This window comes from Lepidochelys kempii, chromosome 3, assembly GCF_965140265.1.
Source record: "Lepidochelys kempii isolate rLepKem1 chromosome 3, rLepKem1.hap2, whole genome shotgun sequence".
Lineage (NCBI taxonomy): Eukaryota > Metazoa > Chordata > Testudines > Cheloniidae > Lepidochelys > Lepidochelys kempii.
The window spans coordinates 186,208,032-186,235,171 of record NC_133258.1 but is presented as its reverse complement, the minus strand read 5'-3'; the positions used below and the strand labels follow the sequence as shown (position 1 = coordinate 186,235,171).

The window sequence follows — 27,140 nt, the reverse complement described above, 5'->3', positions numbered from 1 at the left end:
GATGATGGGATGGATTGCACCGTCAGCAAGTTTGCGGGTGACACTAAGCTTCGGCGTAGATATGCTGGAGGGTAGATATGCTGGAGGGTAGGGATAGGGTCCAGAGTGTCCTAGACAAATTGGAGTATTACACCAAAAAGAAATCTGATGAGGTTCAACAAGGACAAGTGCAGAGCCCTGCACTTAGGACAGAAGAATTCCATGCACTGCTACAGGCTGGGGACTGACTGGCTAAGCGGCAGTTCTGCAGAAAAGGACCTGGGGATTACAGTGGACACGAAGCTGGATATGAGTCAACAGTGTGCCCTTGTTGCCAAGAAGGCTAACAGCATATTGGGCTCCATTAGTAGGAGCATTGCCAGCAGATTGAGGGAAGTGATTACTTCCCTCTATTTGGCACTGGTGAGGCCACATCTGGAGTATTGTGTCGAGTTTTGGGCCCCCCACTACAGAAAGGATGTGGACAAATTGGAGAGAGTCTAGCAGAAGGCAATGAAAATGATTAGGGCGCTGGGGCACATGACAACTTACGAGGAGAGGCTGAGGGAACTGGGCTTATTTAGTCTGCAGAAGAGAGGAGAGGGGGGATTTGATAGCAGCCTTCAACTACCTGAAGGGGGATTCCAAAGAGGATGGAGCTAGGCTGTTCTCAGTGGTGGCAGATGACAGAACAAGGAGCAGTGGTCTCAAGTTTCAGTGGGGGAGGTCTAGGTTGAATTTTGGGGAAAAGTAGTTCACTAGGAGGTTGGTGAAGCTCTGCAGTGGGTTACCTAGGGAGGTGTTGGAATCTCCATCCTTAGAGGTTTTTAAGGCCTGGGTTGACAAAGCCCTGTGTGGGATGGTTTATTTGGGGTTGTTCCTGCTTTGAGCAGGGGGTTGGACTCCTTTCTTTTTAAGAGACCAGAGTGGTCTTTCCCAACAGTGGGGAAGACTAATAAATGATTTCTTCTTTTACTGTGACTGCTCTGGAGAACACTTTTTTCTTTGTAAGTTGACCCAGCTGCTGAGTTTCTGACAGCCTCATTCACTTGATTGAAGTGTGAATTTCATTAAAGTGAATAAGATTTCAAATTCAGGAGTTAATTTCTAAAGCTAATCATAGAAGTGGCACCAACTGCCTTCCTCAAACTTCTAGTTAACCTAGTAAATTTAAATTAACAATTGCAAAGGGTGTTCATTGAAGTTGTCTTTGAATTATTTATTCACTTTGGACAGAACTTTGCTAAATGTAGATACTAGGTATTGCTCAGTTATAGTGCAAATAACATGCACTAGTTACATGTATTTATTTTTTGTGGTGGGTTTTCAGAATTAATTCAGGAAGGTTATCAAATGATTTTGTAAACCTTGGTGGGTAATTAGTACTGTGTAAGTCAGTGATCTTGCAGCATGATTTGGATCTAATATACTCCTTAGTAAAAGGGGTCATAATATAGCAGGCCAAATTCAGAAGTGAGTCAGTCAAGTGTAACAGTACAGGTTTGTTTTGTTTAAACTTACATTATTAGTTTTCTCAATGTATTACACCTGTTCAGACTGTAAGTCTCCCTTAGGCTCACTGGGTCAGACTCGGAAGAGTTATACAACTTGCATGCAGAGGAGCTGGAGAAAGGTGTTAGAAAGTGTAAGTGGCTCCTTAATGAGTTACATCAGAGATGATGACTTACACAACCACTCTAATGTTGCATAACTTTAAGGGGCTCTAAGGCCTGGTTTATACTTAAACAGCTATGCCGGCAAAGCCTTGGTTAGAAGTGTGAAGAAAAAAATTACACCCCTAACTGATATAGCTGTACTGTGCCCTACTGTAGAGGCTGTCAGACCATCAAAAAAGTCCTTTTGCTGGTATAACTTATTTCATTTGGGGAACTGATATAAGCTATGCCAATAAAAATCTCTTCTGCCTGTGGCTATAAGCTGTGTCTCCAGTAGGAGCAGGTTTGCCAGAAAAGCTATACTAGCAAACCCTTTCTAATTTTGAAAAGACCTAAGGTACGCTTCGCCTCTGTGTTTCACCCTTAGTGCCTGTTACATTTGGAAGACACTTAAACTTTTTTTCAGGTGCCTTTATAGGTTTCCAAAAAGCAGACTGACATGAGGCCAGTCTACACTTAAAATTTAGGATGATATAGCTATGGCTTTCAGAGATGTGAAAAAATAGCACTGTAGCGATGCCAGCCTAACCCCTGGAGTACATATGAACATAAGTAATCTCTCTCATGCCATCCATCTCCACCCTCTGACAAACAGAGGCTAGGTACACCATTCCTTACCCATCCTGGCTAATAGCCATTAATGGACTTAACTTCCATGAATTTATCTAGTTCTCTTTTAAACCCTGTTATAGTCCTAGCCTTCACAACCTCCTCAGGCAAGGAGTTCCACACGTTCACTGCACGCTGTGTGAAGAAGAACTTCCTTTTATTTGTTTTAAACCTGCTGCCCATTAATTTCATTTGATGGCCCCTAGTTCTTATATCATGGGAACAAGTACATAACTTTTCCTTATTCACTTTCTCCACACCACTCATGATTTTATATACCTCTGTCATATCCCCCTTTAGTCTCCTCTTTTCCAAGCTGAACAGGCGTAGCCTCTTTAATCTGTCTTCGTATGGGACCCGTTCCAAACCCCTAATCATTTTAGTTGCCCTTCTCTGAACCTTTTCTAATACCAGCATATCTTTTTTGAGATGAGGAGACCTCATCTTTACGCAGTATTCAAGATGTGGGCGTACCATGGATTTATATAAGGGCAATATGATATTCTCTGTTTTATTCTCTATCTCTTTTTTTAATGATTCCTAACATCCTGTTTGCTTTTTTGACTGCCGCTGCACACTGCGTGGACGTCTTCAGAGAACTAGACACGATGACTCCAAGATCTCTTTCCTGATTAGTTGTAGTTAAATGAGCCCCCATCATATATTATGTATAGTTGTGGTTATTTTTTCCAATGTGCATTACTTTTCATTTATCCACATTAAATTTCATTTGCCATTTTGTTGCCCAATCACTTAGTTTTGTGAGATCTTTTTGAAGTTCTTCAGAGTCTGCTTTGGTCTTAACTATCTTGAGCAGTTTAGTATCGTCTGCAAACTTTGCCACCTCACTGTTTACCCCTTTCTCCAGATCATTTATGAATAAGTTCAATAGGATTGGTCCTAGGACTGATCCTTGAGGAACACCACTAGTTACCCCTCTCCATTCTGAACATTTACCATTGATTCCTACCATTTGTTCCCTGTCTTTTTACCAGTAAAATCCATGAAAGGATCTTCTCTCTTATCCCATGACAACTTAATTTACATAAGAGCCTTTGGTGAGGGATCTTGTCAAAGGCTTTTTGGAAATCTAAATACACTATGTCCACTGGATTCCCCCTTGTCCACGTGTTTGTTGACCCCTTCAAAGAACTCTGATAGATTAGTAAGACATGGTTTCCCTTTACAGAAACCATGTTGACTTTTGCCCAACAATTTGTTCTTTTATGTGTCTGACAATTTTATTCTTTACTATTGTTTCAACTAATTTGCCCAGTACTGACGTTGGACTTACCTGTCTGTAATTGCCAGGATCACCTCTAGAGCCCTTCTTAAATATTGGTGTTACATTAGCTATCTTCCAGTCATTGGGTACAATAGCTGATTTAAAGGACAGGTTACAAACCATAGTTAATAGTTCCGCAATTTCACATTTGAGTTATTTCAGAACTCTTGGGTGAATGCCATCTGGTCCCGGTGACTTGTTACTGTTAAGTTTCTCAATTAATTCCAAAACCACCTCTTATGACACTTCAATCTGTGACAATTCCTCAGATTTGTCACCTACAAAGGATGGCTTAGTTTTGGGAATCTCCCTAACATCCTCAGCCGTGAATACTGAAGCAAAGAATTCATTTAGTTTCTCCGTGATGACTTTATCGTCTTTAAGTGCTCCTTTTTTATCTTGATCGTCCAGGGACCCCACTGGTTGTTTAGCAGGCTTCCTGCTTCTGATGTACTTAAACATTTTGTTGTTACTTTTTGAGTTTTTGGCTAGCTGTTCTTCAAACTCCTTTTTGGCTTTTCGTATTACATTTTTACGTTTTATTTGGCAATGTTTATGCTCCTTTCTATTTGCCTCACTAGGATTTGACTTCCACTTTTGAAAAGATGCCTTTTTATCTCTCCCTGCTTCTTTTACATGGTTGTTAAGCCACATTGGCTCTTCTTTAGTTCTTTTACTGTGTTTTTTAATTTGGGGTATACATTTAAGTTGGGCCTCTATTATGGTGTCTTTGAAAAGTGTCCATGCAGCTTGCAGGGATTTCACTCTAGTCACTGTACCTTTTAATTTCTGTTTAACTAACCTCCTCATTTTTGCATGGTTCCCCTTTCTGAAATTAAATGCCACAGCGTTGGGCTGTTGAGGTGTTCTTCCCACTACAGGAATGTTAAATGTTATTATATTATGGTCACTATTTCCAAGCGGTCCTGTTATAGTTACCTCTTGGACCAGATCCTGTGCTCCACTCAGGACTAAATCAAGAATTGCCTCTCCCTTTGTGGGTTCCTGTACCAGTGCTCCAAGAAGCAGTCATTTTAAGTATTGAAAAATTTTGTCTGCATTTCGTCCTGAGGTGATATCTACCCAGTCAATATGGGGATAATCCCCCATTATTATTATTATTGAGTTTTTTATTTTGATAACCTCTCTAATCTTCCTTAGCATTTCATCGTCACTATCACTGTGGTGATAATAGATCCCTACTGTTTATATTCTTATTAGAGCATTGAATTACTATCCATAGAGATTCTGTGGAACATGTGGATTCATTTAAGATTTTTCCTACATTTGATTCTACATTTTCTTTCTCATATAGTTCTACCCCCCGGCACGGCCTTTTCTGTCCTTCCGATATAGTTTGTACCCCGGAATGATTGTGTCCCATTGATTGTCCTCACTCCACCAGGTTTCTGTGATGCCTATGATATCAATATTCTCCTTTAACACGAGGCACTCTAGTTCACCCATCTTATCATTTAGACTTCTAGCATTTGTGTACAAGCACTTTAAAAACTTGTCACTGTTTATTTGTCTGCCCTTTTCTGATGTGTCAGATTCTTTTTTATGTGAAAGTTTCTCATCTGATCTGGCCGACACTTTATCCTCTTCCATCCTCTCCTCCTGACTAAAACTTAGAGACTCTCTCTCAATAGACTCTCCTCTAAGAGAAGTCTCTGTCTGATCCACGTGCTCCTCTGCAGCAATCGACTTTCCCCCATCTCTTAGTTTAAAATTGTTCTTTAACCTTTTTAATGTTAAGTGCCATTATTAAGAGTATAATGCCTCTGACAACCTAGCATTCCTACAATAATGGAAAAACCCGTATCATCGCTGTAGTCTGTATCCACTCAATGGGGTTATGATAGCATAGCTGTGGCATTGTAGCTATGCCGCTATATCATCTGTAGTGTAGAGATGACTTTAGGCAGAGTGCCCTTGTGCTGTATGGAATTTCAAAGACTTTTTGTGATGTTTTTATAATGTAATAATTTTTAAATTAAATTTCTTAAGACTATGGTTAGAATATTTAATTATTATCATTAGAAAATGTTGTTCTTTTTTAATAATCTCTATCTTAAGTGGGTAATTACCAGTAGGTTAACTTTCAGATCAGTACATAAGGCAAGTTATAAAATTAATAGCACAGTTATGTACAAGTGATTATTTTATATTGGGTAGATGTTTCTTGGTATGATGCTGCTTTTTACAGGTTGGTACATAGTAAAGTGCTTTTGCATATTTAAATCGGTGTACTGGTTTACAACTTTTGTAAATGCTCTAATGTTGTCCCTGTATTTTTAAAAACTTGGTTAGTACTTTTAAACCAAAGGCACCAAAGTGACACAGTGGTATCATGATTCCTCAGGACTTGTTTCCCATACCAAAAAATACAGAGAACAGTGTGTAGAGGGAGAGTGGGGAATGGCCGAACAGCTGAGGGATGGTACTGTTCGCACTCCTGTTGTCTACTCTTTAGCATAATCGTAAAGTGTTTTTCTAGTTAGTTATATGCTTTTAAAAAAAAACCTCTTCAATATAAAAGGAGAAAAAGCAGACCAAATGGGAGAAGTAAATGAAAATCAGGGAAGGTTACTTAGATCCAGAGCTTCCATGGGGTTTGACGTGACTGAACTTAACCCAGAAGGAAATCTATATTTCCAATTTCATGGGTTTAGCTCACTGGAAGTCAAACCGTTGTGGGCAAGCCAATAGAAGGCACAGCTCATGGAAGCTGTCTGACCCAGGACTTGTCTACACTAGGAAGGTTTTGCTGGTATAGCTAAACTGGCAAAACTCTTTGTGTGAACATGGTTATACCAGTATAATTGAGTATATGGGGATGGGTTGGGAGTCATGAGCCATGGAAAGAGCATTAGAAAGAGAAGTGAGGGATAGAGTGTGGAGTAAGGGAGATGGTATTTATGTTAAGTTTGATACTTCAGGAAGCAAGCTTGGTAACCTCTGTTTTCTGCGGTAACATGTTGAGAGATGGTATTGATTTTCCATGCCAATCTCTTGTTCTATAAAACAACAGGATTAAAAAACCTTAGCATTTGAACTTGAGAGGTTTTTACTGTAATGAATAAAGGTATGCTGTTACTAGGCTGAAACCTTAAATCTAAATTTTGTTCTCACTTAAATCAGTAGGAGTTTTACAAGTGTATTTATCTGAGGGCAAAATTTGACCCATTAGTTCTGATAGAGTTTAGTTTCTGTGAAATACTATAAGTTTAATATAAGGCATTTCACATCAAATAATGCTTAATACAATAAAATCCATTAGAACACACACTTCAGATCTGCAGGCTTGGATTTCCTTATTCATGATGAAAATGTCAAAGTACATGACCTGTAACTTAGCTAGCAAGACCACCAAAGTTAATATGCTAGATTCTAAAGCACAAGCACATAGCTAAGTAGAAAATTTTATTTTATGACTATATATAAAAATTGGCTTGAATATAGTATAATAGAATGCCTTTTTAGTTTTGACTATTATGATGTAATAGTAATTGTTATATAATGTGTTATGCAGGAAGACGAGAAGTTTCTGTCTGAAGTTTTTGCACAATTAACAGATGAAGCTACAGATGATGACAAAAGACGTGAACTGGTGAGTCCTTTCTTTGCATGTGAAACTTCAGAGGCTTAAGTATTAAACTTGTACTGCAAACCTTCAATTCAGTTACCTTTTTGCAGTCATTAAGCCATATTCCTAAAATGAAGTAACAAATTCTTGACTGAGTTCTCAAACTCTAGTAAAGAGTAAATTGTGGTTTTTTTTATTTTACTATTGACAATATCAGCTAGGACATTAGAATGTAGACACCTGAAAATTTTCTTCACCATTACGTAGTTGTAATATTGTTTATCCTACACAGTACTGCTGAGTTCCACAATTCTGGCTGTATCAATGTGTCCTTCACCAAAGGCCTATTGTCAGAGGTCCTGAGATTGTTGAAAAGTCACTGTGAACAAATTTAAATTTAATGATTTACAGGCCACTGGGACTGCCTGCTGATCTGTACTTAAAAATCTTGGACTTATTTGTAACTGAAAGAAGGATGACCTCTGGAGTCTCTTATTTTTGTATTTATAGCTGCCACCCTGATTCTCTACACCATGTTGCATAGCCAGCATTTCTCCCTGAACCTGTTTACCTCTCACTAGAATGAACTGCGGTATTGGAGAAAAGAACATAGTGGAGAAAAAGAAATAGTTATTGTTGTATTTAAACAACAGATATGCCAGACAACAATTTAAATCCTTCATATACTCAGTTCAGTAAGATAACTAGGTGCTCACTTTCATTCTTTCAGGAGGGTTTTTCTTCTATCTTTGTCGAATAACACAATTTGAGATTCAAGTTGGACAAGTCAGATTTTTTCTTAGCTGCCTTTTACCATTATTATCTAAGAAGTATAACAGGTTTCTCAAGTGTTTTTATCCAATATAGTTCACTATTTTTCTTTGATGTACTAGGAATTTAATTACACAAATGTTTTATTTGTTAATATATCTTTCAAATGTTATAGGTTAACTTTTTCAAGGAGTTCTGCGCATTTTCTCAGACATTACAACCTCAGAACAGAGATGCATTTTTCAAAACTTTGGCAAAGTTGGGAATTCTTCCTGCTCTTGAAATTGTAATGGTAAGTGAATCTCTTGCAGACAAATTCTTTTTAAAAGGATACTGAATTCTGGTGTCCTGTTTTGACACTCTGGGCTGAATTTTTCAGACCTATTGAGGGCTTGCAGCCCCTTTGACTTCAGTTGGAGCACTTCTGAAAATCAAGGTGTCTCAAGTGGAGCACCCAAAATCAATGACTAATTTGGAAAATTTTGGTTATAATTTAGAAAAATATATTTAAACTTGTGTGGTGGAGAGGTAAGTGAATGTGGTGAATGTCCCTGGTTTTGATAATATGAGTGCAGAATTAAAAATTACATTTAGTTCTTGATCTCTTGACTCAACTCTGGTATGCACAGTCCTGAACCAGTGCAACTATACATAAGCTATCAGTGACAGTTTTGTGACTAGAAACAAAGGATTTATATGCCTTTGGAAAGCTGGGAATTCCGTCTTTCTACTGGTATGAAACATTTTTAATCATGACAGATTGAGATGTTAGAATATAAATATTGTTTTCCAATTTGTTTTCCTTCATTTCAATTCTGAAGTGATTTAGCAGTTACCACTCTACCTAAAAAACAATGCTTTGTACCACCTAAAAATTCTGAATCCCAACTTTCAAATGCTCTAGAGTGTTTAGTCTCTCACTTTATAGCAGCTCATGTCTACTGATCTGCTAAACACATCACAAATTAAGTGGAACAAGAACATCAGACTAACACAATATTGAAGTCCTAAAATCTCATGATCTTTCAAGGCTGTAATGTGCCTTTGTAGATCAGTACAAATATTTCTAGAGCCACTGAATTTTTTTGGCTCTGGTCCAGGACCAGTTAGTTATCAAGAAGGAAAAAAGACATTCCCTGAAGAAACGTATTCATGCTCTAGATGAGTAAACAGTAAGTGTAAATAGTTGTATGTGATTGGGATAAGTTTGTAAACCTTTATACTGGCCCTTTTGTACTAAATTAACTCAGCTGTGGTAATAAATAGAGAATATTTGCATCTAGATATTAAGTAGTGCTATGTGGACTTTAACTACTAGCTGCCAAAATTGTGGCCATCAAATTCACACAAATCTTTACGCTCTTTCTGGGTAGTGTGGAAAGTTTTTTCTTCATATTTATAGTGGGACTATTGGACTTGCTTAATGTACAGTATGACCTTGCAATCAAATGTTAGTTTTATCATAGTCCTATGCTACTGTACTTCAAATGGTTCATCTGTAATAAACTGACTTTACTTTTTTGTTAGGGTATGGATGACTTGCAAGTTAGATCAGCTGCTACAGATATATTTTCTTATCTAGTAGAATTTAGTCCATCCATGGTCCGAGAATTTGTAATGCAAGAAGCCCAACAGAGTGATGATGTAAGTAAGAATATTACAGGACTGTCTGATAATTTGTGTATATGCTGATTATACTTGTTAAGACAGTACTCTTCGCTTTTTTTGCAGAATTGAGATCTTTTCAGTCTAAATATAAATTTTCTTAAATGTGTTACAGCCTTTTTTTTAATAAGAGTATAGAAAATGTAGGAAGAAGACAGGGAACAGCATTCTGATTGTGGTGGGAGGGAGATATGAGCACACAAAACCTGTATTTTGCTCATTATAGAATGGGTTCCCATCAATTGCCAGGTGAAATCCAGGGTACTAGGTGGTATATTACTAGACAAAAACAACATTAAGATGGAGTTAAGATTGAGAGTACATATAGTTACATAGAATATGAAACATTAGAGGGATGTTGTTGTTATTCTCCCAAAAACAAGCATTACAAACTCAGGAGGGTTCAGACTTAACATTAATTGTAAAAGAAATGCAAACAGGTTCAAGTATGGAAATGCATGGTTAAGGCACTGCCTTGGAGTGACACTTTGAGGGAGAAAAGTGCACCTGATTTTTAAAGACATTTGATTTTTTGCATCTAGGCTCATTTTCAGGTTATCTTTATTTTTTCCATTCTACTGTACTGTTTTAATATTTGAAACTCAGGTTTTGCATTCGCTTTCAGTTATTTTCTCACGTGTGAGCTTTCAATGGCAGCACCTAGAGACCGAATAAAAATCAGTCTAGTAGTATTTGTATTGCTGAAAACTTATATGTAATTGATTTGCTTTGTTGCAGGATATCCTCCTCATCAATGTAGTTATTGAGCAAATGATCTGCGATACTGACCCTGAACTTGGTGGGGCTGTTCAATTAATGGGACTCTTACGTACTCTGATTGATCCAGAGAATATGTTGGCCACAGCTAATGTAAGAAAATGCAAAGGGGTAATGAAACTTTACTGTCTATGCACATTTAAAAAGTCGTCTTACTCTTTCTAACTGTCTTCTTTGGTTGGAGGATAGTAGGAACGAAAAGCATTTTGGCATTGTCCTGTTTTGCCTGATGATTTTTGTCAACTGGAAAATTTCCATAAAATTATTGATAGTGAAAGGCACTGATTTGTAATTACTGTATCTAATTAATGCTAAGAAACATGGCATTGTCTAAGAAGTTCTTAAAATTGGCAATCTTCTCCCCAGACGCATGGATATTAGACTCCTATTGGCTGCGTGGGCCACGTCAAAATATGGAAAAAAGAGTCCAATGTGTCTGCATGAAGCTAAGACAATGTTTAATTCCTACAGCATAATGCAAATCCACCTTGATAGAGCCATTCCCGTACTACAGAATGTACTTTATCCTGATAGAATACTTGTTCATAAGTATGATTCTGTTTATATTGTCAGAAATGAACAAAAATCCAGGACTCCTTGAAATTTGTTTAAAACTGTGCCCAGAGTTCTGATAATTCCATTTAACCAGCATTACATCGAATCTAAACATTACCTTTGGATTAAAATGTTCTATAAAGTTTAGGTCTCCAGGGTTTGCTTTGTTATGGTGAGTAGCTGTTAGTTTAAATTCTTTTTCTCTAAGTGTATATAAAGTACAATGTGCCTGTGTTGGTTTGGAATTATAGTCACCAAAAGAAGTTTTTAAAGTAAAATCTAGTAACCTTATGTACATACAACAATCCTTAAATGTTTTATGCATTGTAGAGAACAGATGAGGATAGTGGTCCCTCCGTTTTGTTTCGTTTCTTTTCGTTTAGTTTCTTTTCTTCCCAATATACGGAAGCTTCAGGCAATATATGCAAAATTACTGGTCGCTTCTTTTCCTTTTTGATTTGAGTTCATGCTTTTGCTTTAATCATAAGTTATGTAAGGTTGATCTCATCCTAGTCCCTCCCACTCTGCTCTACACCGTTGGGTGTGATGGGCTCATTCTACTCTAGAGAACACCTGGTGTGTTGCAAACCTGTATCAAAAGATACTTTCAAGGCTATGTGAGGTAGCTTATGTCTTGCCTGTGCTGTATTTTACTTAAGTGCTATTAGTCCTCACTAGCAAGGGCACTAAATTCACACCAATGTTCAATAAATAAATGTTTGTTTCAGAAAACAGAGAAAAGTGAATTTCTCAATTTCTTCTACAACCATTGTATGCATGTTCTCACCGCACCACTCTTGGCTAATACTTCAGAAGACAAATGTGGAAAAGGTAGGATTAAATGTTGGATTGACTTTTTTCATGCTTACCAACTGATCATCTAGACAAATGATGTCACTGATTTGTAGTGTGAGAGCAGAATATGCTTGTTGGAGGCTATTGTTGCCTCTCAGATAAGAATAAGCATAACTTGATATACAAAAATATTACTAGTCCATGGATTCCTCAAAAAGTGTTTGAGTTACTGATGTGAATTGTAGTAATATGCCTTTTGTGCTCTGCAGCCTTGGGAACCTGGACTGTGCTTACTAGGTCATAGAAAAATAAGCAGAACCATGGAAATGTAGTACATGCCAAGTCTGAAATATTAATAATTTATTAACTTTATTCTTGTCAACCTTTAATAAAAGCTAAAGTATTGCTATATAATTCCTGCTCAAACTGCATGTCCATGGTAACTCCCAATACACACACTTCTAAAACTTTCAGTATTTGGTACATTTGTTGGCTACTGATGCAAAACTGCAATCATAACTTCTGTTGGTAGCAGCAGACAGTTTTTCTTGGTAACTTTTAGAATTGTTGATGTGCAGCAGGAAATGTGTTCAACTTCACAAGTGTTTCAGAGCCTTTACAAATTGCTTTGTAACTTACCAAAGAAAACACGATCCCAGGATTTGGCTATCTGCAGGGTATTAACTCCAGAGATTAGTGTTATTTTGAAATTTCCAGTGACACAGAAATGCTGAAAGTCATGGTCCTTCTTCAAGGAGTGTCCCTGTGGGTGCTCCACTTTAGGTGTCTTGGCGCCCTGTGCTTCTAGTCGGAGACTTGTGATAGCAGTGCCCCGGTTGGCCACACACGCGTGGCAGCTGTCTTGTGCTGCTCCCCCACGAGTGCAGCCAACCGCCACCTAGTTCCTTCTCTACCGCCCTTGGTTTCAGTCAGAATGACAGCGGTGCCCTTATCTACTCTCATATTCCTTTAATCTCTGCCCTTTTTTCAGTTAGTTTTCCTCATTGTTTATCTCTTTGTTCATTTTTCTTTCATTTTCACATTTAAAAAAAACACACTTTCACGTTTTTTCTCCCTGCCTGAGGCGGGCAGCCGCTGAAGAGGCATTAGACCAGGACTATTTCCATTCTTCATTCAGCTCCTCTCAGACATGCCTGGCTTTCCAGGTTTCAAGCGCTGTCTGACCTGCGGACTCTCAATACTGGTGACAGACAGTCACTCGCAATGAACCCGTTGGGTAATTTGTGTTTTCCCCAGGCAGAAGTGTCCCCACCGCAAGAAACTCACAGCGTGGACAAGAAAGGCCAGGGACCTCCAATTAAAACTTTTAATGATGGAGAGATCCCTCTGACCTGCCTCCAACCCTGAGTGTAGGACATCACCTCTCCAGTCCTAACCTACAGCTGCCTCCTCAAAAATGGCTGTTAAGGACCCTGGTCCTACCAAAGTCACAAAAAAGTGGTCTCATTCCTCACCACATCGGTATTCGCCTCCAAAAAAGCAATCCCTGACTGCAAAAACTGCCCCGGTACCAATGGCACCCAGAGCGCCGAACCACGAGGCACTGGGACTGTCCAGTACCAAGACGCCCCAAGGAGCAAAAGACCCTATGCGGTCTCACTCTCGTAGCAGCAAAACTAAGCCTCATAGCTTAGAACCTAGGGAACAGAAACCTCAGGCACAGAGCAGCATTATGGCACCACCTGCTGCACCAATACAATATGACAAGTCTATGGCACTGACAGCGCTCCCTCTGGTTCCCAGCCTGAGCTTGCCTGCACTGAGTCTCTTGGTACTGCATCAGTTTGTCAGCCATGCGAACCTACTCATTGCTTCCACCCTGGGAACATCGCTCTTTGGCACCATTGGCACCCGAGCCAGGTCACGGCCAAGCTTTATCACTACACTCGCTGGCTCGACCCCTCCTCTCTCCAGTGATGAAGAAGATGAAGTGGAGACAGGAGTGGGCACCCCTCTCCTAAACCTGGACTCACTTGTCTCCCCCCCACCCCCCATGGCCTTCTTACCTCAGTGAGCATAGTGGGACCCCTGGGCATTATACAGAGCCTAAAACATCAAGCCATCCAATCCATCTAGGTCCAGGACACAGCTGTCGCCTCCGCCATCTGAGCCAGCTTCCCCAGAACTGGAGGAGGAAGCTGAAGAATCTGCAGACAGGCCAGAGGGTGACACCCTCCCACCTACCCACATTCCGACTTCATCTCCAGATGAATCAATAATGCCACCTCCCCCCATATCAGTAGGAAGGATGGGAGAGTAGTACCTTATACCACATTCCTCAAGGACAAAGTAATCCTACACCCATACCCAAAGTTGCCTCCCTCTTTCATCTCAATGAACCCATTCACTTACCTGTATTCTTTCCCAAGCCACATGCCAACAACAGGGAGGCGTCCTTTCACACACTAGATGTCCGCAGCGTGCTGGCGCTCTAGAGAGAGAGAACAAAAACATTCAGAAAATCGTCAGTGCTATTTGTATCCACAACAGAACAATCAAAAGGCCAAACCATTTCCAAACAGAGACTTTCTAAACGGATCTCTAATTGTATCAAACTATGTTACCAAAATTACAATTTGTAAGCTCCTTCTGGACTTTGCACACATTCCACTAAAGCTGTGTCCACATCCATAGCCTTTCTCAAACATGTACCCATCACAGATATTTCTAAAGCAGCTACCTGGGCATCGCCCCATACTTTCACCAAACATTATGCTCTGGAACAGCAGGCAACTGCAGACGCTCACTTCAGTCTTATCGGTGCTTTCCATCATACATACATCAACTCCGAAGCCACTCCTTTCCACCGAGGGGCACTGCTCTTCAGTCATCTAAAGTGGAACACCCACAGGGACACTCCTTGAAGAAGAAGAGAAGGTTATTCACCTTGTGCAGTAACTGAGTTTCTTCAAGATGGTTGTCCCTGTGGGTGCTCCACAACGCCCCCCCCCCCCTCCGCTTCAGAGTTTCAGCTCGGATAGAGAAGGAACTGGGTGACGGTTGGCTGAGCTTGGGGGTGGCCACTCGGAGCAGCCAACTGGGGCACTGCTACCACAAGTTTCCGACTAGAAGCACGAGGAGCCAAGACACCTAAAGTGGAGCACCCACAGGGACAACCATCTTGAAGAACCTCAGTTACTGCACAAGGTGACCGGTTTCAGAGTGGTAGTTGTGTTAGTCTGTATCAGCAAAAAGAACAAGGAATACTTGTGGCACCTTAGAGACTAACAAATTTATTTGGGCATAAACTTTCGTGGGCTAAACCCCACTTCATCAGATGCATGCAGTGGAAAATACAGTAGGAAGAGAGAGAGATATACACACAGAGAACACAAAACAATGTGGGTTGCTGTACCAACTCTAACGAGACTAATCAATCAAAAACCTCTCCAGCACATCATCAAGGATCTACAACTTATCCTGAAGGACGATCCCTCACTCTCACAGATCTTGGGAGACAGGCCAGTCCTCACTTACAGACAGCCCCCCAACCTGAAGCAAATACTCAGCAGCAACCACACAACAAAAACACTAACCCAGGAACCTATCCTTGCAACAAAGACCATTGCCAACTCTGTCCACGTATCTGTTCAGTGGACACCATCATAGGACCTAATCACATCAGCCACACCATCAGGGGCTCGTTCATCTGCACATCTACCAATGTGATATATGCCATCGTGTGCTAGCAATGGCCCTCTGCCATGTACATTGGCCAACCTGGACAGTTTTTACGCAAAAGAATAAATGGGCACAAATCAGACATCAAGAATTGTAACATTCAAAAACCAGTCAGAGAACACTTTAACTTTCCTGGACACTCAATTACAGACCTAAAAGTCGCAATTCTTCAACAAAAAAACTTCAAAAACAGACTCCAACGAGAAACTGCAGAACTGGAATTAATTTGCAAACTGGACACCATCAGATTAGGCCTGAATAAAGACTGGGAGTGGATGGGTCATTACACAATTTAAAAACTATTTCCACATGCTAATTTTTCCCCTACTGTTACTCACACCTTTTTTTCTCCTTTTTCTGTTGGTTTAAAGCAGGGGTCTCAAACATGCAGCCCACGGGGTTATTTTCTGCTGCCCGCCAGCTCCCTGTGCACATGCCCCCGCCCCCAGTGCTTACCTAGAGCAGCTCTGGCCTGGCGTGCACCGGGGGCAGGGCTGGCTCCCTGCCTGCCTTGCCCCCATGCCACTCTGGGAAGCGGCGGGAACCTGGGGGACGGGAAGTACAGGGGTCTGTGTGTTGCCCTTGCTTCCAGCCACCACCCCCCGCAGCTCCCATCGGCCGGGAACGGGGAACCTTGGCCAATGGGAGCTTCAGGGGAGGTACCTGGAGGAGCTGCCAGGGCATCACACAGAGCCCTCTGTCCCACCTCCCCCATGCTAATTTTTCCCCTACTGTTACTCACACGTTCTTGTCAACTGTTTTGAAATGAGCCATCCTGATTATCACTACAAAAGGTTTTTTTTCTCCTGCTAATAATAGCCCAGCTTAATTGATTAGTCTTGTTAGAGTTAGTATGGCAACCCCCATTTTTTCATGTTCTGAACCCCCTGCCCTGAGCCCCCTGCTGCACCCTGCGCCCCTCCTGCACCCTGACCCCCTGCCCTGAGCTCCCCGCTGCACCCCTCACCCCTCCTGCACCCCACACCCCAACTCCCTGCCCTGAGTCCCTTGCTGCACCCTGCACACCTCCTGCACCTCAACTCCCTGCCCTGAACCCCTGCCACACCCTACACCCTTCCTGCACCCCCTGGGGCAGGGAGGGGGCAGAGTTCAGGTGGGGATTTCGGGGAAGGGTTTAGAGTGGGGGCAGGGAAGAGATGGGGCAGGGGTGGGGCCTTATGGAAGGGGTGGAGTGGGGCCAGGGGTAGCAGTGGTGGGGGTGTCAGTGATGTGGCCCTCAGGCCAGTGTACTAGTCCTCATGTGGCCCTCGTGGTTATTTGAGTTTGAGACCCCTGGTTTAAAGAAAAAAAGTATTTGAATTCTCCAGGCCACATAAAATGTTGCTGAAATAATAATACTCAGCACTTTTTGTCTCTGAAGTACTTCACAAAGAGAAATGTATCCTCATAATACCTCTGTGAGGTACGTAATTCTTACGATCCCCATTTTAAAAGATGGTGAAACTGAATAAGAGTTACTTTTCAAATATGTTTTGAGACTGTCCATTATCTCACTTAAAATGACTATGGTCTATCTAATGAGGAATGTGTTAGCTGGATAGTTGGCAAATATTAAAAAGGGAATTCTTTATCTATTTCTGTGTATTTTATAAATATTCGTGTATGAAATATCTAAATTATAAGGTTTTTTTATTGTAGAAATATTAATTTAGGTAAGTGTTTTGACTAAAGATTAACACTACTCTTAAATGTTCAATTAAGTATAACAAGCACTTAGTGAAGTGTGGGTTTTTTGGGTCTTTTTAAGGTTTTGTAACTAGAAAACATAACATAGAAATCTTTCCTGGCATATAAGCTTATTGTTATAGTACTTTTGTATAACTTATTAACACATGAAATTGTGCCATCAGCTGATTGAAGCTAGTAATGGAATTGATTATTTATCTGTTATTAAATAGGCACTTTACAGTGTTTTGAAAATCTGTATTGACACTTATTTGTATATCAGATGCAGTAGTTGGGTCCAACAAGAGTAACACTATTTGTCCTGGTAAGTGGTAGTCTTTTTATATTTTGAAATTTATTTTGTCAGCATGGATTTGTTCAGTATATATTAGGAAAAAGCTGTAAAATAAAATATTTCCAAACTTAAATCTGTTTTTTTTTTAAAATCTCCTTTATTAGTTTAGATTACAGGTTCTACTTTCTCCCAGCCAACAGACACAAAAAACCTTTGTTTTCATTTGACTTTGCTTCAGGCTGTCTTACAGAATTGTACAGTAACTCTTTGCTTAACGTTGTCATTGTGTTCCTGAAAAATGCTACTTTACACAAAACAATGTTAAGTGAATCCAATTTCCCCACAAAATTTAATGTAAATGTGGGGTCGGGGGGGGTTAGGTTCCAGGGAAATTAAATAAATATATACATCAGACATGCCAAACCCGTGGAAAAAACACAGAAATTGGGCTTGGTTTTGTTTTTTTTTGGCTTATGAGTTGCTTGTTGGCTAGTTTTTGGCTTGTAGCTTGTTACTACTTTTTGTTGTTTTTGGATCGGCTCTCGGCAAATGAGCAAATGGAGGCAAGCAGGAGCAAGCGGGGGAGAGAGTCAGGGTGCACAGCAGGCCCACCACAGTCCCAGACTGCACACCGGGGTATCTAGTCACATAGAGTGTTGGGGTTCTCTAGGGATTAGCTTGTTTTGGCCTTGTTTTGAAATGAGATTCACAATAAGCCCAAAATCAAGCTAAAGTCGGGGTGCTTAATTACCATGTGAAGGTTGGCAACTGTGAGATAGATAGATATAGTGTTAGGTTCGGTTCGGTTCTGGGGGGGGGTAAAGAGAGGGGGAATGAAAATTATATATACATACTCACTCTCTCTCTGTTTTAAACAAACAATTTAATACTATACACAGCAATGATGATTGAGAAGCTTTGTTGAGGTAGTGGGGTAAGAGGGTGGGATATTTACCAGGGAATGCCTTGGTGCTAAATGATGAACTAGCACTTGGCTGAGCCCTCAAGGGTTAACACGTTGTTAATGTGGCCTCACACTCTACAAGGCAGCACGAATGGAGGGAGGAGACACAAATAGACACATGGCAGTGGCTGCAAACATTCCCTGCGGAAATGGAACGTGATGATGAACCCATGCTATCCCACTGGAGCACACCATTCCTCCACTTTCCAAAGTGCTGGGGGGTGCATGTATGTGTGAGACAGAGACGCACACTGTGCATGTGTGTTTGTCTGAGAGAGACAGAGACACAAACACACATTGCCCCTTTCAGTACACTGACCCCCCTCTAAGTACACTGCCTTTTTAAGTTGATCAGCAAGTTGAGACAGCAGCTGCTGCCAGCAGGCTCCCTCCATCCTGAGCCCTGTCGTGTCCCTCCCCCGCTCTGTGGAGATGGGGTACAGGAGCGAGGGGAGGGGGACACCATGATCTCAGCACCCCTCTTCTCTCCCCACCCCCCCCTCAGCACAGCAAGCAGGAGGCTCCCTGGAGCAGCTCTAAGGCAGAGGGCAGGAGCAGCATATGGCAGTGGGAGAGGAGGGACACCTAAACTGCCGGGCAATTGATAGCCTGCTGGGTGGCTGTTGCACAGGGAACTTAGGGGGGCTAAGGCCCATCCTGGTTCAAACCCCCCACCAGCTAGCTCCAAGGGGCTGCTCTTCTTGCAAGCAGTGGACAAAGCAGGCGGTTGCCAAACGACGTTATAAGGGAGCATTCCGCAACTTTAAATGAGCATGTTCTCTAATAGATCAGCAACAAAACAACGTTAACCAGGACGAGGTTAATTGAGGAGTTACTGTATTGAATAGAGAATTCTTTTCTATCAAGGAAAAAGTGCTGCTGAAGCTCAGATGATTGATGGGTGAAATTTGTATCAAGGAAGACACTTGTCTGAGATTTATTAATTGGATTCTTTCTTGAGTTGGATTTTTTTAATTGGATTGACCTTTAGGAAAACATTACTGCTACAAGAAGTGCATCTAGAACATAAGAATGGTCATACTGAGTCAGGCCAGTGGTCCATCTAGCCTAGTATCCTGTGTCCCGCCCCATCCCCCCAATAAAGGCTCCATTTTGGGTTTAGGCTGTTTATAATTTTGTTTTTATATTTCCTATTGACATAGACCTCCAAATATCTATTCATGGTGTCTGTTCTCCTTAGCCAAAGATATTAAGTAGGTTTTCAGTCTTCACCTATTGACAGAGAAGAAGCATAACCTAGGTGTGTAGGCTGGTATAGGAAGCTCTTAAGAAGTCAAATTAACAAGCTGATAAATCTCTATTCACTTTTAACTGTTAATAGGCTAAAACTACTTTGTCATAAGCTGTGGATGCGTAGAAAAGTTTGGTTTGTTTTTTATATGCCTGATTTTAGTTAGTTTTATTTTTCTTGTAGATAATTATCAAACGGCACAGCTGCTTGCCTTAATTTTGGAGCTGCTCACCTTTTGTGTGGAACACCACACATATCACATCAAGAATTATATTATGAACAAAGATTTGCTAAGGAGAGTATTGGTCTTGATGAATTCAAAACACACATTTTTGGCCTTGTGTAAGTAGTAAATTGAATTGTAATTTACTTTGTTTTAAATATTGTGGTATACATTTAGCACTGAAATACTTCTTCATGTTCAGAATCTGTTGAATTTACATGCAGTGCCTTGGCTTAATTTGTAAATGTGTAAATATCCTAATTTTTTTTAATCCAGTGAGCCACCAAAGCTGCTATTCTTTATTGAAGTTACCTTTTCATGTAATTTAGGTCCAAAATGTGACACAACTTTCAAATTTCAAAAGGGCTGACTTTCAAAAATTAAGGAAATTAGTTAGGGAAGTGGATTGGACTGAAGAATTTATGGGTTTAAAGGTAGAGGAGGCTTGGGATTATTTTAAATTAAAGCTGCAGAAGCTATCGGAAGCCTGCATCCCAAGAAAGGGGAAAAAATTCATAGGCAGGAGTTGTAGACCAAGCTGGATGAGCAAGCATCTTAGAGAGGTAATTAAGAAAAAGCAGAAAGCATATAGGGAGTGGAAGAAGGGAGGGATCAGTAAGGAAAGCTACCTTATTGAGGTCAGAATATGTAGGGATAAAGTGAGACAGGCTAAAAGTCAAGTAGAGTTGGACCTTGCAAAGGGAATTAAAACCAATAGTAAAAGGTTCTATAGTCATATAAATAGGAAAAAAACAAAGAAAGAAGAAGTGGGACCGCTAAAAACTGAGGATGGAGTGGAGGTCAAGGATAATCTAGGCATGGCCCAATATCTAAACAAATACTTTGCCTCAGTCTTTAATAAGACTAAAGAGGATCTTAGGGATAATGGTAGCATGATAAATGGGAATGAGGATATGGAGGTAGACATCACCATATCTGAGGTAGAAGCGAAACTCAAACAGCTTAATGGGGCTAAATCGGGGGGCCCAGATAATCTTCATCCAAGAATATTAAAAGAATTGGCACAAGAAATTGCAAGCCCATTAGCAAGAATTTTTAATGAATCTGTAAATTCAGGGGTTGTACCATATGATTGGAGAATTGCTAACATAGTTCCTATTTTTAAGAAAGGGAAAAAAAGTGATCCAAGTAATTATAGGCCTGTTAGTTTGACATCTGTAGTATGCAAGGTCTTGGAAAAAATTTTGAAGGAGAAGGTAGTTAAGGACATTGAAGTCAATGGTAAATGGGACAAAATACAACATGGTTTTACAAAAGGTAGATCGTGCCAAACCAACCTGATTTCCTTCTTTGAGAGAGTAACAGATTTTTTAGATAAAGGAAACGCAGTGGATCTAATTTATTTAGATTTTAGTAAGGCGTTTGATACTGTGCCACATGGGGAATTATTAGTTAAATTGGATAAGATGGGCATCAATAGGAAAATTGAAAGGTGGATAGGGAATTGGTTAAAGGGGAGACTACAACGGGTCCTACTGAAAGGTGAACTGTCAAGTTGGAGGGAGGTTACCAGTGGAGTTCCTCAAGGATCAGTTTTGGGACCAATCTTATTTAATCTTTTTATTACTGACCTGGGCACAAAAAGTGGGAGTGTGCTAATAAAGTTTGCAGATGATACAAAGCTGGGAGGTATTGCTAATTTAGAGAAGGACAGGGATACCCTACAGGAGGATCTGGATGACCTTGTAAACTGGAGTAATAGGAATAGGATGAAATTTAATAGTGAGAAGTGTAAGGTCATGCATTTAGGGATTAATAACAAGAATTTTAGTTATAAGCTAGGGACGCATCAACTAGAAGTAACGGAGGAGGAAAAGGACCTTGGAGTATTGGTTGATCATAGGTTGACTATGAGCTGCCAATGTGATATGGCTGTGAAAAAAGCTAATGTCGTCTTGGGATGCATCAGGAGAGGTATTTCCAGTAGGGATAAGGAGGTTTTAGTACCGTTATATAAGGCACTGGTGAGACCTCACCTGGAAACCTGTGTGCAGTTCTGGTCTCCCATGTTTAAGAAGGATGAATTCAAACTGGAACAGGTACAGAGAAGGGCTACTAGGATGATCCGAGGAATGGAAAACTTGTCTTATGAAAGGAGACTCAGGGAGCTTGGCTTGTTTAGCCTAACTAAAAGAAGGTTGAGGGGAGATATGATTGCTCTCTATAAATATATCAGAGGGATAAATACCAGAGAGGGAGAGGAATTATTTAAACTCAATACCAATGTGGACACAAGAACAAATGGATATAAACTGGCCACTAGGAAATTTAGATTAGAAATTAGACGAAGGTTTCTAACCATCAGAGGAGTGAAGTTTTGGAATAGCCTTCCGAGGGAAGTAGTGGGGGCAAAAGATCTATCTTGCTTTAAGATTAAACTCGATAAGTTTATGGAGGAGATGGTATGATGGGATAACATGGTTTTGGTAATTAAATATTCATGGTAAATAGGCCCAATGGCCTGTGATGGGTTTTTAGATGGGGTAAGATCCAAGTTACCCGGGAAAGAATTTTCTGTAGTATCTGGCTGATGAATCTTGCCCATATGCTCAGGGTTTAGCTGATCGCCATATTTGGGGTCGGGAAGGAATTTTCCTCCAGGGCAGATTGGAAGGCCCTGGAGGTTTTTCGCCTTCCTCTGTAGCATGGGGCACGGGTCACTTGCTGGAGGATTCTCTGCTCCTTGAGGTCTTCAAACTACAATTTGAGGACTTCAATAGCACAGATATAGGTGTGAGGTCTTTTTTAGGAGTGGTGGGTGAAATTCTGTGGCCTGCATTGTGCAGGAGGTCAGACTAGATGATCATAATGGTCCCTTCTGACCTAAATATCTATGAAAAAAAAAAAAAATTAAGAGAAACACATAGGTAGAAGGCTTAAAGGACCATTGTCTTCTAGTCCACTAGCAAAAGCAGAAAATCAGTTGTATAGTATAAGCCCACCTGATACTGCTTAGTGTTCCAAAGGAAGGTGAAAACACCTGATATTCCCTGCCGATATTCCCTGCCAATATTCCCAAGTACTGTGCTGTGGAAGGAGAGGTTGGTAATTCTCTTCCCCCTCCACCCTGTGGAATGGATCATTTTGGAATTGGGTAGTAAGCATAAAATATAATTAGGTGTCTAGTCTCACCTAAACTGAGATCATTATAAAACTATAAAATCCACTATTTTTGGTAGGAAATTAATGAAATCACTATTTTGTGCACCATGGTACATAAGGAATGACCTAACATGTTTTGTGCTCGCCTCTCAGAGCTAGACAGCAGAAAGAGCACACAAATGAACCAATAAAATCTATATATCTGATGGGCTAACACTTACTGCTGCTTCATATAAACAAGAAAATAATGGAACCAATAATAATGGAATAATTATAATTATTAATTATAATAATTATAATAATAATGGAAAGTTGTGTTGGTTTGTGCGCAACAAGAAATGTGAAAGAAAGAAAAGTTTGCCTGATAGGAAAAAGACAAAACCAATAGATACTTATTTTGAACCTTTAGTTAAGTGTTTTTAAAAAGCAAGCAAAAAAGTATTGAAAAGAACTTTTGCAGCCCTTTTAACAGATGTTGCAGATCTCACTCCCACTGAAGTCAATCTTAGGTTTTCTGTTGACTTCAATCACAGCAGAATGGGGATTGTACAATGATTATCAAAGATTTCTAAATTTTCTTTAAACTGCAGGTGCTCTTCGCTTTATGAGGAGGATAATTGGCCTGAAGGATGAATTTTATAACCGTTATATCACCAAAGGGAACCTGTTTGAGCCAGTTATAAATGCTCTTTTGGATAATGGAACTAGGTACAATCTGCTGAACTCAGCTGTAATTGAACTGTTTGAATTCATCAGAGTGGTAAGTTTTTAAGCCAGTTTTGTTTAAAACACTAAGTTTTAGGCATGTAACATCTTATGCATTGAACACAAAATGCAGAGTCTAGAAAATTTCACACTAAATAGGATAGTACCAATAACAAAAGTTTAGCTATTATAATACTAAAGTATAAAAGTCCTTTGTTTAGTCTTGTGTTTGTATCTTGCTTGACTGTCCTTTTCCTATAACTTTAGGGAGCATGTCTGGCCAAGAAGTTGTGGGGTGGGAACTGGTTAACACTCTCCTCTTGAAATCAGCATGTAATAGCTGTAAAAACGTACGGGGTGTGTGTTGCTTAGAGCAGTGTTAATTTTAGGCCTGCTACTTCTACTCACTGCCTTTATAGGGGAAAGGTATGGGAAAACGGCACCAATGGCATCAGGACCACCAAGCCATTTGAGCTGCTTCGGGCGGAAAGAGGGGACTGGCAGGAATACCTGGGATGACATTTGTTTGGTGAGGGTGCCTTGAGATCCATAGGGTTGGGGTCAAGTGAATCTTTGGGTTCTGCATGAGGAGAAGACGACTGTCTTCTACCTGTAGCTGTTAATCTTTCCCACAAGACTATCCTTTATTTGTAGGTTTTGCATATTACTTTGGATTTAAGATGGTATCTACATCAGTAAAATAATGTCTTATAAGGCTAAAACTATAATTTCTTCTTCATCTAAACTGGAAAAAGTGCTTTTGTTCTAAATCAGTGTTGTAATGAAAAGGGAGTTCTAGTGTCCTTGCAACTCAGGAGGTTTGGTTTTATTTTTCCTAAACCAACCATGTGGTTGAACAACTTTGAATACATGTAGTGATGGTGATCCTGCTATTGTCATGAAATAAAAATAGCACAAGTAGCAGTGCTTTCATCAGTCAGTTGTCTGGTGTAAGAGTTGCTATCACAACAGCTTTTGTTGAGTAAACATCAGCTGTTACCAGCATGCATGGGGACTTTTTGAGTTTAACTTTTTTTTTCATTAAATGGACATTTTAGATATCTAATATGGGAGGTCTCTGACCAGAGAAGTCATAAATGAAAGGCCTTCCACTTACCCATGGGCAGTTAGTTACTTGTTACCTGTTGTGTAACAGGGAAAGAGGAAACCACTTCTTTATTCTGACTACCATTTTACTCCCCTCTAATCCCTATTCCTTACCTACATGTAAATTGTACTTCCTGACTGAGGCCAAAATAGACCAGTTGCAAAGGATGTAAACCTGTGTCTTTTAGAAAGACATCCTTCTGACTAATCGACTGCATAGTTAATGGGTGAAATTCAGAGGAGTTATGTAGCATAAATTGCGTGTCAGCAAGTGGGTGTGACTATAAGTCTAAAGGAGTCTAAATGAGCATAAATTGCATGCTGAAAAACAAAGTAGACACAGCCTACTTCAGCTTGTTCCCAAAGCCTGGGTAAAGAGAAGGTCCTTGCAGTGTGCCCCAAAGCTCAACTAAGTCAAGTTATTTCAGACCAAGAAGGTGTTCACAGAGACCCACTTTCATGTTTGCAGAGAGAAAGAGGACAGTAAATATAGCATGCTTTAACACCTTGAGTTGCTGGCAGTCCCTATCCAGAAAATGGGCATGTTTAGGGTTCTGCAGGACTTTAGGGAGCATGTCTGGCCAAGAAGTTGGGGGGTAGGAATTGGTTAACATTCTCCTCTTGAAATCAGCATGTAATACAGGGGTGGGCAAACTATGGCCCGCAGGCCAGATCCAGCCCGATAGGGCTTTGGATCCAAGCCACAGGATTGCCAGCCCTGCACCACTCCCGGAAGCAGCCGGCACCGCAGCTCCTGCGGGGGGGAAGGGGGTGGTAGAGGGCTCCGCGCGCTGCCCTCGCCTGCAGGCACCTCCCCGCCCCACCCCCCTAGCTCCCATTGTTTTGGAAGAGGGAACCGCAGCCAATGGGAGCTTCGGGGGAGGTACCCGCAGGCGAGGGCAGCATGCGGAGCCTTCTGTGTCCCCCTTCCCCAGGGGCTGCAGGGACGTGGTGCCGACCGCTTCCAGGAGCGGTGTGGAGCCAGGGCAGGCAGGGAGCCTGCCTTAGCCCTTCTGCGTGCCTCTGCGCGCCCCTCCCCCTGCCCCGAGCCGCTCCAGGTAAGCGGCACCGGCCTGGAGCCTCCACCCCAAACCCCTCCTGCACTTCAACCCCCTGTCCTGAGACCCCTCCTGCACCCCAACCCATTGCCCTGAGGCCCATCCAGCACCCTGCACCCCCTCCCACACCCTGCACTCCCTCCTGCACCCCAGCCCTGTGCCCCAGCCCTACATTCATGGCCCTGCATGCAATTTCTCCACCCAGATGTGGCCCTCAGGCCAAAAAGTTTGCCCACCCCTGATGTAATAGCTGTAAAAACGTACAGGTATGTGTGTTGCTTTGAGCAATGTTAATTTTAGGCCTGATACTACTCACTGCCCTTGTAGGGAAAGGTATGGGAAAATGGCACCAATGGCATCATGACCACCAAGCCATTTGGGCAGCTTGGGGCGGAAGAAGGGGACTGGCAGGAATACCTGGGATGACATTTGTTTGGTGTGGGTGCCCTGAGATCTATAGCATTGAGGTCAGGTAAATCTTTGGGTTCTGCGTGAAGAGAAAAGTGTCTTCTACCTGTAGCTGTTACCTTTACCACAAGAAGAGAAAATGCATTGGGTTTTCAGTTCATTCAAGCGTGGGCATTTTTTGACTCTTCCCCCTTAGCCCATTTTAGTACAGAAAGAAATGATCAGGCCCATAAAGGGCGATTCATTAGAGACTGACTGAGAAGTAGCTGTTCCACATTAACTACATAACATATAAAGTGGATGGTAAAACTCTGATCCTTATATGAATGTTCTGTGTTTGTTTGCTCTTGCCTCGTATTTTTTCACATGAAGGCGTAATCCTGTGTATAAAACACTATATTCATCTCCACAGAAACTCATGTTGATATCACAGATAAAAGGGACAGCAAGTGAGAAAAAGGAGCAGATAAATTCAAGCATCCATTTACATTAGAAGCAATTCTGCTGATCTCAGATTTATTTATTTAAACTTTTCCAGGAAGGAAAAACGAAATAACTGTCTCATCTGTCATTTGCAATATTTTTTTTAATTTAGGAAAAACTAGTCGAGTAACTTTTAAAGCTAATAGCCTTTACTGAAAACCTCTGATCTTCTGTATCTTACTATTATATTTGAGATTTAAATATTGTTTTGTGCTTATGCAGGAAGATATCAAGTCTCTTACTGCACATATAGTTGAAAACTTTTATAAGGCACTTGAATCTATTGAATATGTTCAGACATTCAAGGGGCTGAAGACTAAATATGAACAAGAAAAAGACAGACAAAATCAGAAATTGAACAGGTACTGTATTATTCGCACATCTTGAAACTCAAACTTTTGTAATAAAACAAAATATTCTAATAGCATCTCTG

The 27,140-nt window shown here is 40.8% G+C and overlaps 1 protein-coding gene across 2 annotated transcripts in view; it reads left to right on the top strand.

Moving 5' to 3' along the window:
• PPP4R3B (protein phosphatase 4 regulatory subunit 3B) overlaps window positions 1–27,140 on the top strand; it is a 74,922-nt gene that overhangs the window by 24,440 nt on the left and 23,342 nt on the right. For both annotated transcript variants that reach the window (XM_073339327.1, XM_073339325.1), the window contains exons 5-13: window positions 7,085–7,162; window positions 8,085–8,201; window positions 9,437–9,553; window positions 10,313–10,444; window positions 11,635–11,737; window positions 17,373–17,414; window positions 19,784–19,942; window positions 23,537–23,706; window positions 26,930–27,069. In XM_073339327.1, the coding sequence (XP_073195428.1) occupies window positions 7,085–7,162; window positions 8,085–8,201; window positions 9,437–9,553; window positions 10,313–10,444; window positions 11,635–11,737; window positions 17,373–17,414; window positions 19,784–19,942; window positions 23,537–23,706; window positions 26,930–27,069 (1,058 nt within the window). The remainder of the gene's footprint in view (window positions 1–7,084; window positions 7,163–8,084; window positions 8,202–9,436; window positions 9,554–10,312; window positions 10,445–11,634; window positions 11,738–17,372; window positions 17,415–19,783; window positions 19,943–23,536; window positions 23,707–26,929; window positions 27,070–27,140) is intronic.